Source organism: Carcharodon carcharias, chromosome 17 (genome assembly GCF_017639515.1).
Source record: "Carcharodon carcharias isolate sCarCar2 chromosome 17, sCarCar2.pri, whole genome shotgun sequence".
Classification (NCBI taxonomy): Eukaryota; Metazoa; Chordata; class Chondrichthyes; order Lamniformes; family Lamnidae; genus Carcharodon; species Carcharodon carcharias.
In genome coordinates, this window is record NC_054483.1 from 53,148,088 (window position 1) to 53,162,629 (window position 14,542).

A 14,542-nucleotide genomic window follows, 5' to 3' on the forward strand; every position below is an offset into this window, starting at 1 on the left:
GACTGTGCAGGCTCTACACCCACGAGGGAAAATGATGGGCACAAGCGAGTTGCTGGGAACAGCTAATTCATTGCAGTCAGGTTGTCACGAGCCTTCTGCTGAGCTAGGCTTATTTTTTAAAAAAATGAAGGATTCTGTACCTATTGTGCGATGAATTTCAAAGAGCAAAAGCTGCATGTTGGACTGTAGGGGGAAAAGCTGAAGGGCTTCATCTAAAATGCTCTCTCTGAATAGATAAAAATATCCCGCTGACTCTCATTTGCAGCTGGTGCTGGTTTAAACCCGAGCTGGTGAAATCCAAAAATCAATATTTTGATCCACAAAGAAGATATTTGGTGAAAATGTATTCTATGTGGAGTAAGGTATTGCCTGATTCATTCGTAGCGACATCGCTATATCCGACCTAGGCTTTTATGAATGGACTGCACTGGGAGGGGCAAATTGTCACCAGAGATGATGTCAGCAGTCTCCATGAAACTATTGCACAGAGACAGAGCTCTAACGACAATGTCATCTCGCTGGCGTGTCAGATTGGTTGGCTGACAAATCACGGAGTGCTGACGAAATGAGTGTTCCCACTGGGCTTGGGTCGCAATTAAACCACAATTCGAGATGTGCTTTAGCTGCGGAGCCCAAAGTAGCATGTTAGTCATCCTGAATAGATGGCTTTAAGTTCGACGCATCACTGTTGGCCTTCACACAAGTGCTTCAGGGCTGTGCTGCACACACCTCCCACTAAAAGCACCGTGATACGGCTGTGGGGAGAGCTGGCGTCTGTGCTAGTGTTTCACGGCATCATGTTCTGCTTTTGTCTGCAGAGCTCGTTGATGAAGCTACAAACCTTTGATGTTGACCTGTGCTCAACATTTTTACCGAGCCCGGAGGAAAGTGCTGCAACACAACATAGCAAGGAGCAAACACTTCAGACAGGTCAGAATGGGATTGCTGATGAAGGGAGCAACGGTGGTAAGATATTTAATATATTTGTAGTTCGACACTTAAAGCTTTAACACCTTATTTTGATACAGAAAGTGTCCTGTACTTGTGGTGCAAAACCTCATAATTCATCGTAGCTTGATTGACAAGCTGCTGTGATACAAAACATTAGTGTCTATCATATTTTATTCTTTTTACATTCTGTATGGCTGAGTGGGATTTTTATCATGAGAAGTGGGTTTTTAATTTCCATTGTTATAATAATCAATGTTTGACCTTGCATTCTAGTTTTGTTTCACTTTATACACTTTTGTTTTGTCAGAGCACAGTACCATCATTGCCCCTATTATTGATTTCAAATTAATGCATCAGCAAAGAGATAGTGATGGTAAGTACGTTCTATTGTTTCATGCTTTGATTTGAAACTCTGAAACCTGCCCTTTAATCCAGTCACATTACTGCTTGTCCCAGTTGATGAGTACTGATCGTGAGGGAATGCCTTATTTTTATTGTACGTTCCTGCTAACACCTACACCCACCATCATCTGCAGGACATGGGTTTGCTCAGTGATACTTTATCATAAGGAGGAGTGTGTGTGACAAAGTCACATTAGTTCACTTCTTTCATATGAAAATCAGATTGTCATTTTCCATCATAATTGATTTATTTCCTTGATTGAATTAGCTACTTTGTCCCTTTGAAAAAAATGGGTTTATCCTTTTTAAGATCTCTGTGTCTTTGTCTACAATAGGGTAGCCCCATTCTTTAATGAAATTTGACCCACAGTTTTATTTAGAAACATGTTTGAAGCATTGCTGAGTTGTCCGGAAGCCTCTATGTCAAGGAGTTTACAGGGATGTCAGTTTTAAAACCCCAGGGGCTATAAGGACCTTGGAGGCATGCCCACTTCTTTCAAGAGGTTTGTTTGAACAATGTAAGAGATACAGGCTGTAACTGATGGTGAATGAAACTTGGACCAGAAGAGTCCCAACTACTTCAACATCAATTCATGAGGATGTGGTTTAATACTTAACAGTAACTCATTAACTCAATAAAGAGCTAGTCTGAACAGCAATGGATCCATTCAAAAAGCTAGACTTCTGAAGGGTAACTACCTCCTCATTAGACACTTTTGCACTTAGATTGTGCACTTCATATATGTTGATTACTATGTTGTCATGTATTCTTTATATGGAAATAAAGCTATGAATTGCTTCTGTCTAGACTTCTGGTTTGAATGGCAATAGCCACTATTTCAAAGAGAATTTTGTACCGTGCTGTGAATTCAGATTAAACCTAGTTTATTGAAACTGCAGCAATTGGCTTTTTGGTTATGTACCTCTGTAAGCCACCAGAGGGTTTGAGATGTGGCCAGTTCTGATGGAAACGAGATGAAGGAGCAATGGAACATGTTAGTCATCACCCAGACAGGCTGTAAAAAGGATTAAATTAGGCCAACCTTAGCAAAAAAGGAGGGCCTTACAATGGAAATGGTGTCAGAAAACAGATCTAGAACTGCTGTGGTGCAAGAGGACATTCCAAAGTGAATCATATGGAATCAAGTCTCCGGTGGATGAATTGGCCCATTGTGAATGGAATTGTATCAGCGGGCAGTGGTTGAGAAGCAATACAAGGTTACATAAAGGAACCCTAAATCTGTGGTGTAGGGGCAGGGATACAGTAGGGATTCTCTGTATAGCCCAGAGAAAAGTTGTGAATGGCATTAATTAGAGGCATAAATCAGTCAGTCATGCACCACTACAGTGGTTGAACCTGTTGTTCCAAATATACATGTTTAAATTGTGTGGGATTTTCAATTTAAAATATTTTTTTTTAAACGGAGTTATTTTAGGTTTATATTGTTCACAGTTTAACCAACCTTCCTAACGCCTCACAACATGTACTGGGAAGGCAAATGTGACAGGTGGGAGGATAGTCAAGGGAAGCATGAGGGTTGGGACACGGAAAACACAGTGGGTTTAGAGGCATGGAGATGCAGGGAGAGGGCTTGGACCTAAATTGAGATTTTTCCAGGACCCGAAGAAGTCTCACGAAAACCTTTTGTTTTAAAAAAAACAAACTTATCTAGTTTTGCAGTGGCCCACAGCAGTCTATATCCAAGCTACTGGTTAGAATGCTCAACATTTGCTATCAATGTGTGGTGCCTCTGCACTTGAAATGGCATTGGGGTCAACCATACATCATAAGCTGCTAATTAGCATAATAGAATGAGGTTCCTACCTGGCAACACAGGGCTGCCCATGTGAAACCCAGTGCAAGAGAATGGAGTGGGAAAGGAGCAGATAGTGTATCCTTGAGATTTTTAAGATGCAACTGCATCTATCCCATCGAGCAAAGAAAAGGAAAGCCAACCCCTAGGTTTTAAAGTCAGTGGTTCAAGCCATCTAAAAGTCACTGAACAGCAACATTTTCACTCAAATCCAATTAGAGTTGCCATGAAATGGTGGAAAAAATGGACAAATGTCACTGTTTTTGTTTGCATCAAAATGCATACGTCATTGGGGAGGTGAGTGGCCCTTTGGGTTAAGGCACTGAACTTTCGCAGCCTGTGTTTGAATCTAGTATGTGATGCTGAGATGATGGGTTCTGATTGGACTGTCATGACCTATTGCTTGGTGTATGCCTTGTCAAAGTGCAAAATTTGACACAAATTAGCACTAAACTGGCAGCTCACTCACTGGAGAAATGACTGTGAGGGAGCAGGTGTATTTTCTGAGGTTTTAGGCTTTTGGAACCAGGGCCAGGATTTTACCCTCATCAGCGAGCTTGCCAGGGGCGATCGGGAAGCCGACTGGGGCCAGACAGTGACTTCACACTGGCGGGCCTGCGCTCAGCACTGCCTGTGTTGTGCAGGAAGGAGGGCGAGCAGGGAACTTCGCATATGCGCGTAGGTGCGCACAGGAAAAGCTTCCTGAGGCACAGAGCTGCCTCAGGGACCTGAAGATATAAAAAAAATCAAAAATAAAGAATTTAAAAATGTAAAAAAAAAAAAATGTCCCCTCATGTGCCTCTCACATGAGCAGGGACCTGTTAGAAGTTAGTGTGAAATTTTTTTTAAATGACGGATCAAAACCTGATCCCGCCCATGGATGAGGTTTTGCAAAAAATCCAAAGGCCGCTTGGCCTTTTCACCTGCCTGCCAATCGTAAGGTTGGACAGGCAGCAAAAAATTTAATTCACTTAGATTGTTAATGGCCTTAATAGGCCTGTTAATTGTCAGTGGGTGCGTGCCAACTCTGCACGCCCGCTGAGTGAAATATCGTGCAAGTGCGTAATGACATCAGGACGCTTGCCCGCTTAAATTATTAATGTTAGTGCAATTCCTAGCACACTCGGCATTGTTCAGCAAGTGGTGTCCAATTGCACAATCACATTTAACTTTAAACATTATATTCTGAGTTTTACAAGCGCTTGCTGCCTCAATACCAGCTGGTTAGCTAGTATTTTATAGCGTAGGAAATGCTTTAAAAAGTCAAGCAGTAAATTATTTTGTGCCAGTTCAGATTTGCCTGAGTGCCAAGCCACCATCTGGTTTAGTACTGTAAAATATAACTACAGTGGCTTGACGAGCAGTAAATTCTGGCCCAGATTTCCTCTCTCCCCACCTATCCAACAGAAAATCATTCCACATAGCATGAGTTGTCTACATTTTCCAATTGTCATTTTAATTGATCTGGTGTTCTTCCAGCATAGCTTCAGCATTACACCCAGAATGTTAAGTTATTATAATGGCTGGCAGTAGGGTCTTCTAGATGCTGTTCAAAAAAACAGTTGAGTTTTTCTGGCCTTTTTATGATCATGATTAAGCAAGGCTGGCATCTAAGCCTATTTACCCAGTACTTGTAGGTATTCCTTCAAACAGGCATCTATCAGGACAGAGAAATGCAAATGAAACAGGAAGTGCTATGACCACACTTCATTTAAATTGGGTTTTGATGCTTCCACAAGGTAATTATCCACCCCCCAGCCCCTCTGAAAACCCAGTCAAACGATGAGTCTCTATTTTCTCTCCACCGTAAACCCAGGAACTTGGCATTTCCTGGGGGAGGAAATTGTTCAGTGTTATTGAGGCCGCGCAGGAGGAATATTTACTCAGGACCTGAGTTTGTTATTGATGAACTGGGATGCTCAAGAGTGAAGAGAAAAAATGAAAAGCTTTCTGTTCCCCTGCACTTGCTGAGGACAAAGAATTTATTTTTACACTGCTATAGCAGCTTGTCTGCAACACAAGTGGAATGTTTGCTAACATTATCCATTGACATCACATCATTTGGTGCAATAGAGATTTCTGTATTGAACGTTCGTGGATCGTTGTTGTGAAAAAGGAATAAGTGACAAATAGTTAAAATTACCAAGTCACACAGCACAGAATGAGGCCATTTGGTCCATCATGTCTGTGCCAGTTCTTTGAAATACCAATTCAATTAATCCCATTCCCTTACTCTTTCCCCATTGCGCTACAACTTTTTTTAAGTATATATCCAACTTTCTTTTAAATATTATTGGTGAATTTGCTTCCACTCTCCTTATGCAGTGCATTTCAGATCATCATAACAGGCAGCTTAAAAAAATACTTGTTTACCTGCTTTTTTTTTGACAAATTATTTTAAACCTGTATCCTCTGGTTTTTGAACATTCTGCCTATGGAAATAGCTTCTCCTCATTTGCTCTTTCAAAACCCCTCATAATTTTGGACACCGCTAATAAATCTCCCCTTAACATTCTCTGCTCACAATTAATCCCAGTTTCTCCAGTCTCTCCATATAACTGAAGTTCCTCATCCCCAGTACTATGCTGGTAAATCCTTCTGCACCCTCTGCAAGGCCTTCATATCCTTAGGTACTTATTTATGCCTGAGAAGTGTTGATTCTGCTGTAGTTTTATTCTACACGAAACCAGATGGTGGCTTGGCACTTGGATATATCTGAACTGGCACAAAATAATTTACTGCTTGACTTTATAAAGCATTTTCTTTATTATAAAATATTAGCCAACCAGCAAATATTCAGCCAGCAAGTGCTTGTAAAACTCAGAATATGATGTTTAAAGTTAGATGTGATTCTGCAGTTGGATACCACTTGCTGAACAATGCTGAGTGTGCTAGGAATTACACCAACATTAATAATTTAAGATTATCAGTCAGGCTTGCAATGTGGCTCACTTTTGCTTGCTAAAAGCTACATATATATATATATACACAGGGACTTTTCCTCTGCAGGCAAAAGGAACATGTCCAGGCATTGCACCATTTTTGAATTAAACAAAAGCTGGGGGGGGAACAATAGTTCCCTGGTGCATTCATCATGGCAACACCTCAAACAGTCATCAGAATCAACTTGCCGATCAATCAGCACCCTTTTCTCATGCAGTATAAATTGTTGTTTCCTTTGAAATTTGGCATTTTTGCATCTGTCCTGATGAGTGCAAGACAAAAAGCTTTAACAGCATATCTCTTTTTTTCAGTAATACTCAAAATATCAGTTTTTATTTTAAATTTGTGCTACTCTGTAACATTTTTGATTCGTGTGCATATTTTTGTGCTGTATGGCCACATCGAATTTTGAGAATTCTTTTTTTGGTTAGCCCACCCTTATGAAATAAATAATCTAGACAACAAAACACACTTTTTACTTGTTTATCCGTCACAGCCAGAAGTTTGGTTGACTTAACGAAGTGATAGTGCTCTGAAGGGGGGATCTCTTGTGTTTTCTAAATGAACAATATTTACAATAATAAATATGAAAAATACTGGCAGCATCTGTGGAGAGAGAAACAGAGTTAACGTTTCAAGAAGTATGACTCTTCAGAGCTGAAGAGAGGTGGAAAACAGACAAGTTGAACCTCTAAGTACAGAAATAGTCTTTCAGATATAAAGGTCTCTTCGATCTGCGATTTAGATCTATAAATTTGACGTAGCTCTGTATGATCAACTTAAAGAGGTGGAAAAGAAAATGTATCCTCATAATACTGCCCTCAAAATATCTTGGTCAGCTTACTATCTAGCAGCTCACATTCTCCTTGGTGTTGTGGTGCAACAAATAGCATTGGTACCGAGCAACCGCTTGATCTACTTTGGACCTAATACAGATGATGCAAGTTTGTGGTGGCAGTTTGATCCAAACCCAATCTCCAACTACAAACCGTGGTTCCCTTGTGTCTGTACGCTTGTCAAAGTATGCTTTTGCTTTACTTGTCGCTTTGCGATTTCATCTGCTTTCGCTGTGACATTCTCGTTAACTGATGGTGACAGCTCAAGAATGCTAATTGGCATGCGAAAGTTACAACATACCATAAGTTCGATGTGGATCGATATGTACCAAGTAGGATGTGAATGGACTGTTGGAGTGTTTTTCCCTCTAACTTACTAGCTCTGAGACTCTACTCTGTTGCAGCGTTCAACATCACTATTCGATTGTAGACTGCAGCGCAATGTCAGATGGTGGTGAATTCTGGTAACTTGCTAGGAAATCCATGAACTGACTGGAAACAAACTGCAGTCCATTGTCTGTAGTAATAGTCTCTGGCAAACCACATTTCAGAACAACTTGTCTAGAATGTCAATGACTGAAGTGGTTGTTGTGGAATTCGTTGTAGCAGTTTCTGGTCATTTGCTACGTAGATCATGAGCAACAAGCAAAAAACTTTGACTGCTAGGGGTTGTTTGTACTTCTCCAAAGGTATCCAATTGGTTTTGCTGCCATGGTTTTGTTGGCCATGGAGTTGGCTGTAGAGGCGTGGGACACAGTTTAGCAGTTTCTAATGAACTCTTTGACACAGTGATCTAATGTTGGCCACCAGAATCTTTGTTTCACCTTAACAACACCCCGCTGTCCTTTATGGACAAAATGCAATACTCGTTATTGTGCTTTTGGGATAACCACTTGAGTTTCTCCATGCAACACAGTCATCACATAATACAAGCTCATTGTGTATTCTAGTATGGGATCAGTTCTTTCCCTATTTCACGAGGGCACTTGGTTTTTAGATACTGGCTTACTTTCTGCATTATGCTATCTGTCGCTGATTTTGCCTCCAACTCCTCTTGCATAACCAGATTTGCGATCGTATGTGAAATCACTGCGATCACATAGTCTTTGACATTGCAAATTGCTTCGCTATCGCTGACGCTGTCTGCAATAGCAGTATGGCTAAGCAAATCAGCTACTGGGTTGTGTGTACCTGAAAGATACTCGACCTTGAAGTTATACTAATGAAGATGACCTGACCATCTGTATATGCATGGAGGTCAATGACCTGGTCCTGATGTAGCTAGCACAGTAGCCAGTGCTTGGTGATCAGTGCGGAGAGTGAACTTTCTAACCTAGAGATACATGTGCCATTGTTCACATGTGTAGATGCAGACTGCTGTCTCTCACTCTCCAGTAGAGTATTTGTATCCAATTCCTGACAACGGGTGTGACACAAGCGACTGGTCATTCACTTTCTTCAATGCACTGTAAGAGTACAGCTCCTATCACATTTCTTGACGTATCAGTTGTAACATAAGTTTCCACATATGGGCTGAACTGTGCGCGGACTGGCAGAGATGCTATAGTTGCCGTCACGTTTCAAACACTGTTTACTGTGTGATTGTCCATTCTCATTGTGCATCTTGGTGCAATCACTTCTGAAGAGGCTCTGTGATTTCTGTGCACGTAGGAACAAATTTGTGATAAAAGTTGGTAATACCAAGGAATGATGCCAACTCATTAATTAGATGGTGTCGGAAGCAGATGAATGGCTTTGACATTGTTATGCGTAGGCTTTACTCCAACTGCTGTCAGCCGTACCCTAGAAAATCAATCTCGGGTGCCATTAATGTGCATTTGTCTTTGTTGAGCATCAAATTGACTTTTGTGAGTTGAGTGAGCACCATTGATAATTGTTGATCATGTTCTGCTTTATCCCTTCCATTGACAATGATGTCATCCAATAGGTTGAGTGTTCTGTCAACATCTGACAAGGTTGCAGAAGCGATCTCCTAGAATGCACCAGGTACTGAATTTGGCCCATAGGACATTTTGCAGTGCCGAAAGACACCTTAATGAGTAACAAAAGCTGTAATATGTCTGCTTTACTCCTCTAGAAGTATCTGAAGATAGCACCATAGCATATTGAGCTTTGTGAAGACTGTGGAGTCACCAATGATGCTGATATTCTTGGATTGTAGGAAGTGGATACTTGTGTGGAATGATGACTTTGCTGATTGTCTTAAAGTTGACTTGCAGTCTAATTTCACCATTTTCCCTTCTGGCAATGACTAGATTTGAAATCCATGGCAGTGGATTCGCTCAATGATACTGTCTGCTTCTAGTTGTTTCAGCTCCTGTGACACTTCACTTCAGCTTGGATTGCAAATGGCAGCCATCTCAAATTTTGTCAAACTGATGGAATTGATATGTTGATGTGAGGAGCACGACAGTACCCCTTAATCCCCACAAATCCAGTGAATAGGGAAGGATACCGTTGTGTGTGTATGTATAGTCTGCGTCATCAGTCATGTTAATGTGTTCTCCAGTGGAGGTCTTCAAGTTTGAATCTAAGCTTATCGAAAAGATTTATCCTCATTCTGCTTCTGCCTTGAGTTATGTAGAAAGTGAACCTGCCTAGGGTGATGTTTTTTGTAACGAACTAGAACTGTGATCATTCCCGAAATTGGAATAATAGATGCGTCATAAACTTGGAGAGTATCTATAGCCAGAGTGAGAGAAAGTTGTGAAAATTAATGACGATAGAGTTTGTCGCTTGATATCAACACTTTTGCACCAACCTCGGTAAGGAATGACATTGAGATGCCAGTGATCTTGGCTGAGCATTCGTTAAAATGACCTGGTGCTTTAACTTATGCGATAGTATATACATGTTGTACCTCAGTCTCAGGAAGAGACTCTTCTAAGTGTTGAACTAATGAAGTCTTCTTTGATGACCTACACATCTTTGCAAAGTGGTTCTACTTAGAGCATGAGTTGTACTTTTTCTCTCAAACTGGACATGGCATTGTGACCCAATGAGCATTTCCACAGTTTGGGCACAGTTCTTAAGGTATCTAGTCCTGGTGGGACACGTGTCGATGAGTTTGCTGAGATCTCTTTGTCCATAACCCTTACACTTGAGCTGATTGGACAAGCTGAGTCAGCAACCCTGAGTCTAAGGGCGCATTGCTGTGTAATCTCCTTGAATCTAACATGACAGATTTGATTTGAACGGTTATGGTCATGGCTTTTTCCAAAGTTAAGTCATCGTCCACCATGAGGAGATGTTTTCTAATTCATGGAATTGAAGTATTTTCAATTAATTGGTCACTAATTAGTTCATTGGTTGGTGTACCAAATTTACATGTAGAAGCCAATTGCTGCAATGCTGCCACATATTGTTTGTTGGACTCACTGTTTCCCTGGGATCTCTGACAAGATGTATATCATTTGATCATCATACTGTTCTTTGGCCCAAAGCATTTTCCGAGAGCACTTACATCTGTGTTTGACCTGGCAGTATCTCCTATGAGTTGCTTGAATATTCACTGGCCTTTTGCTCCGAGACAATATACAAGTATTGCTTTCCTACTTACAAATAGTCTCTACATCCAGACTGTCCACCTTTGTAGCAAGCAAGTAGATTTTGAACGCTGCAATACCTTGATCCCAAGACATGGGAGGATCTCCCAACAGTGAAAGGAATGATTCTGAAGCTGGTAAAGTTAAACCTTCTCAACCATCCTTGTTACCAATTTTGTTATGCATTTTCTGGGTTGCTGTATATTTATATGTCTGATTTATCTCAGAGCAATGTGGAGATGACACAGGACTCTAAAAATCTCAGGATTTTGCATGCACACAAGGTCTCTGCACCTCTATTTTATAGCTCTCCAGGTCTACCCACAAGCTTAAACAATCAAACACAGTTATCAAAGATCAGTTGCCAGATTAACATAATCAAATACAGATCAATCAAACATTGAACACCACAGAATCTATCAAGCATCTTTGAACATATGAGTCCCCTATAACCTGTAAATTGTACTAGAGTACATGACATAGACACCGTTATGATGAGTGTGTTTTGATGACACAAAGATAGATAGAAAAGTAAATTGTGAAGAGGACATAAGGAGGCTACAAAGGGACATAAATTAAGTGAGTGGGCAAGGATTTGGCAAATGGAGTATTATATGGGCAAATGTGAAATTGTCCATTTTGGTTGAAAGAATAAAAAAAGCTTACCACCTAAATTGTGAGAGCTTGCAGAGCTCTGAGATTCAAAGCGACCTGGGTGTCCTAGTACATGAATCACAAAAGGCTAGTATGCAGGTAAAGTAAGTAATTAGGAAAGCTAATAAAATGTTGTCATTTATTATGAGGGGAATTAATTACAAAAATAGGGAGGTTATGCTTCAGTTATACAGGGCATTGGTGAGACCACATCTACAGTATTGTGTACAGTACTAGTCTCCTTTATTTAAAGAAAGATGTAAATGCATTAGACGTAGTTCAGAGAAGGTTTACTCAACTAATACCAGGAATGGGCGGGTTGTCTTACGAGGAAAGGTTGGACAGGTTAGGCTTGTATCCACTGGAGTTTAGAAGAGTTAGAGGCAACTTGATCAAAACCTTTAAGATCCTGAGGAGTCTTGACAGGGTGGATGTAGAGAAGATGTTTCCTCTTATGGGATAATCTAGAACTAGGGGGTCACTGTTTAAAAATAAGGGATTGTTTATTTAGGGCAGAAATTAGGAGAAATATTTTCCATCCGAATGTAGTGAGTCTTTGGAACTCTTTTCCCCAAAAGGCGGTGGAAGCAGAGCCTTTGAATATTTTTAAGGCAGAGCTAGATAGATCATTGATTAGCAAGGGGGTGAGAGGTTATCGGGGATAGGCAGGAATATGGGGTTGAGGTTGTAATCGGATCAGCCATGATCTTACTGAATGGCAGAGCAGACTTGAAGGGCCGAATGACCTACTCCTCCTAATTCCTATGTACGTATGTTGAGATACATCGTTCTATTCCTGGCATTCCTATCATTATTTTACTTTTCGCTATGTACAAGAAGACTGCATAATAAACTGACAAGTCTTTGTCTTAACTGTAGCTTCTGTTCTCAACTGTAGCAAACTTCTAACAGTCTGGTTATTGTTGCAGAGCCAATTCCAGCCTTTGAAAGCTGGCAGAGTGAGCTGGAAAATGGAGTAGAAGCTCATCGATCCCTGGGAGCTGGCAGTTTGCTGCATCACATAGCAGAAGGTGACAATCCGCTAATATCACCACGTTGCTCAAGCTTTAGCAAGAGTCAAAGATTTGTATTGGATACAGAGGCTGCCCCCTCTCCACCAAATGCTCAGCTCTTTATCATGTAAGAAAAGGAATATATTTTACTTTTTGCTTTCGTATATGCACAACATAGATTTGCAACGTGATTATTATTTAAAAGAAGTGTCTTTTCCTCGTGTTTCAGGCATGTTGTGATAACCTACAGAATAATGAGCAGGAAATGGTGTTAGATGCAAACCATGGTAGCACCCTTCTTTGAGTCAGAATGCTCGGTATTCAGGTCCAACTCAAGACTTGAGCTCCTAATCTAGGCTGGCATTGCTTAGGTGGTACTGAGGGAGTGCTGCACTGTTGGAAGTGCCGTCTTTTGGATGAGATATTAAACTGAAACCCCGTCTGCCTTCTCATGTAAAAGATCCCATGGCACCATTTCAAAGAGGAGCAGGGGAGTTCTCTCTGGTTTCTTGACCAATAATTATTCCACAACCAATATTACTAAAACATGGGGCAGAATATTGCACTCGGTGGGCAGACATTGCCTGGCCAAAACCACTGTAAAATGACGTGTGATGAAGTCAGGCTAGTGTCCCGATGTCATTGCGCACTTGCGCTATATTTCGGTCGGCAGGTGCACGTGGGAGTCAGCAGCACTCCCGCTAATAATTAACAGGCCTATTAAGGCCATTAAAATATCAGCTGAATTAAATTTTTCACAGCCCATCCAACCTTGTGGTTGGTGGGCAGGCGAAAAGGCCAAACAGCCTTTGAATTTTCCAGGAACCCTCATCCACGGGTGGGATGAGGTTTCCAACAGCAATTAAAAATTAAATAAAAATTTTAACATTTCATTCACAACATCTCGCTGCTGATGTGACGGAGTCACATGAGGGGGCATGTTTTTTTAATATTTTAAAATTCTTTATTTTTCATTTTTCAAATCTTTAGTTCCCTGCTCGCGTTTCACGTTGGGTGGGCCTTAATTGGCCTGCCAGTGTGAAATCACGGTCGGGACCCGATCGCAGGCAGCGGTTGCTTTTGTGGTCGCCCCCGCTGACCCCTCCCAACAAGGGCAAAACCCTGGGCGTTATCTAGTCGGTGCCCCTTTGCTAGTTGTGGGAGATGGCTGTACAAAAGTTACCTGCTGCGCTCCCTACATTACAAGTGTCCACAGACTGCAGAGGACTCATGATGACTTTGGCACAAGCTATCAAATAAAGCTGATGTGCATTCACCAGGAAATGCCTGCTGCACTGGGCAACCTTCCAATGAGCTTGTGCTCAATGGTTCAGAGCATGAAGGAACCCAGCTCCACCGCTTATCAAAGCTTCACTCAGAGGGTGGAGAGTGTTCTGGCCAACATGGAGTGCGTGCTCACCATGTCGGAACCTCTGCTGCCAGCTCTGTCATTTTCCATGGGATCTCACTGCTCCGGCCCTTGCTGAGGTACGGCTGTCTGCAGATAGGCCCTGGTGGTGCAGAACTGCTCACAGTCACCCGACACAGCCACCTGATGTGACCTGAATGGAAGTTCAGCAGTCTTCCACCTGTCTAGCTGTAGCCATTGTTAGGAAGTAGAGAACTTAAGTACGTTGTATGTTTATTTGGGTGTGTTAGGAATACGGTATATTTTTAAGTTAAAGTTTAATTTTGTTTCTGTATGTTATGGGTTAAAAGGATGAAACCTGAGTTTTAGTTTCAATTTAAAAGAACTCTGCATTTTTAATAAGTTTTATAATCTTTGAAGTAGAGAGCTGTGTTTTCAAAGGGGTAGTGGTTTAGGAAGTTAAAACAAAGTAGAAAAAAGCTGTGCTGTTGCCTAGCAACAGGGATCCAGAGAGGGGCACACGCACATGCGCACACACACACTGAAGTGACGTGCAGAGTGAAGAGCGGATTGGGAGAGGCTGAAGGCCTGCGGGAAGCCAGAACACGCCTGAAGGTCTGTGACTCTTTACCATGATGCATGATGTTCTGTTAGTACAACTGAGTCAGTGAGAGAGAGTGTGTGGAAGGAAGCTTGAGGCAATCCAGGAGAGTTTGAAGCCCTGGAGGTGGACCCTTGTGGAAGGCGTTTGAGACAAAGCGTCATTTGGGAAAAGATTCCAAAGCAGTTTCTTCAAGCGTGGAGATTGGAAATCCTCATGTGAAAGACTGAGTTCGGTGAGACCGGTTGGCTCACAGTGTGACAAGTATCTAGGGGGAGTTGAGGAGAGATCCATAACATCTGTCTGTTGCTTGGTTTCAGAGTGTGGCGTTTCTGACTACAGGTTGTCTAATCGTTTACATGGACTATGCACTTACGATGGACATTAGAGTAT

The 14,542-nt window shown here is 41.5% G+C and overlaps 1 protein-coding gene across 5 annotated transcripts in view; it reads left to right on the forward strand.

Moving 5' to 3' along the window:
* Positions 1-14,542, forward strand: part of fam13c (family with sequence similarity 13 member C) — a 148,694-nt gene that overhangs the window by 98,964 nt on the left and 35,188 nt on the right. For 4 of the 5 annotated variants that reach the window (XM_041209020.1, XM_041209023.1, XM_041209024.1 and 1 more), the window contains exons 6-8: positions 819-966; positions 1,259-1,324; positions 12,096-12,306. In XM_041209020.1, coding sequence (XP_041064954.1) covers positions 819-966; positions 1,259-1,324; positions 12,096-12,306 — 425 coding nt within the window. Of the gene's footprint in view, positions 1-797; positions 967-1,258; positions 1,325-12,095; positions 12,307-14,542 lie in introns of those variants that run through there. The other variant, XM_041209025.1, reaches the window with a different exon arrangement.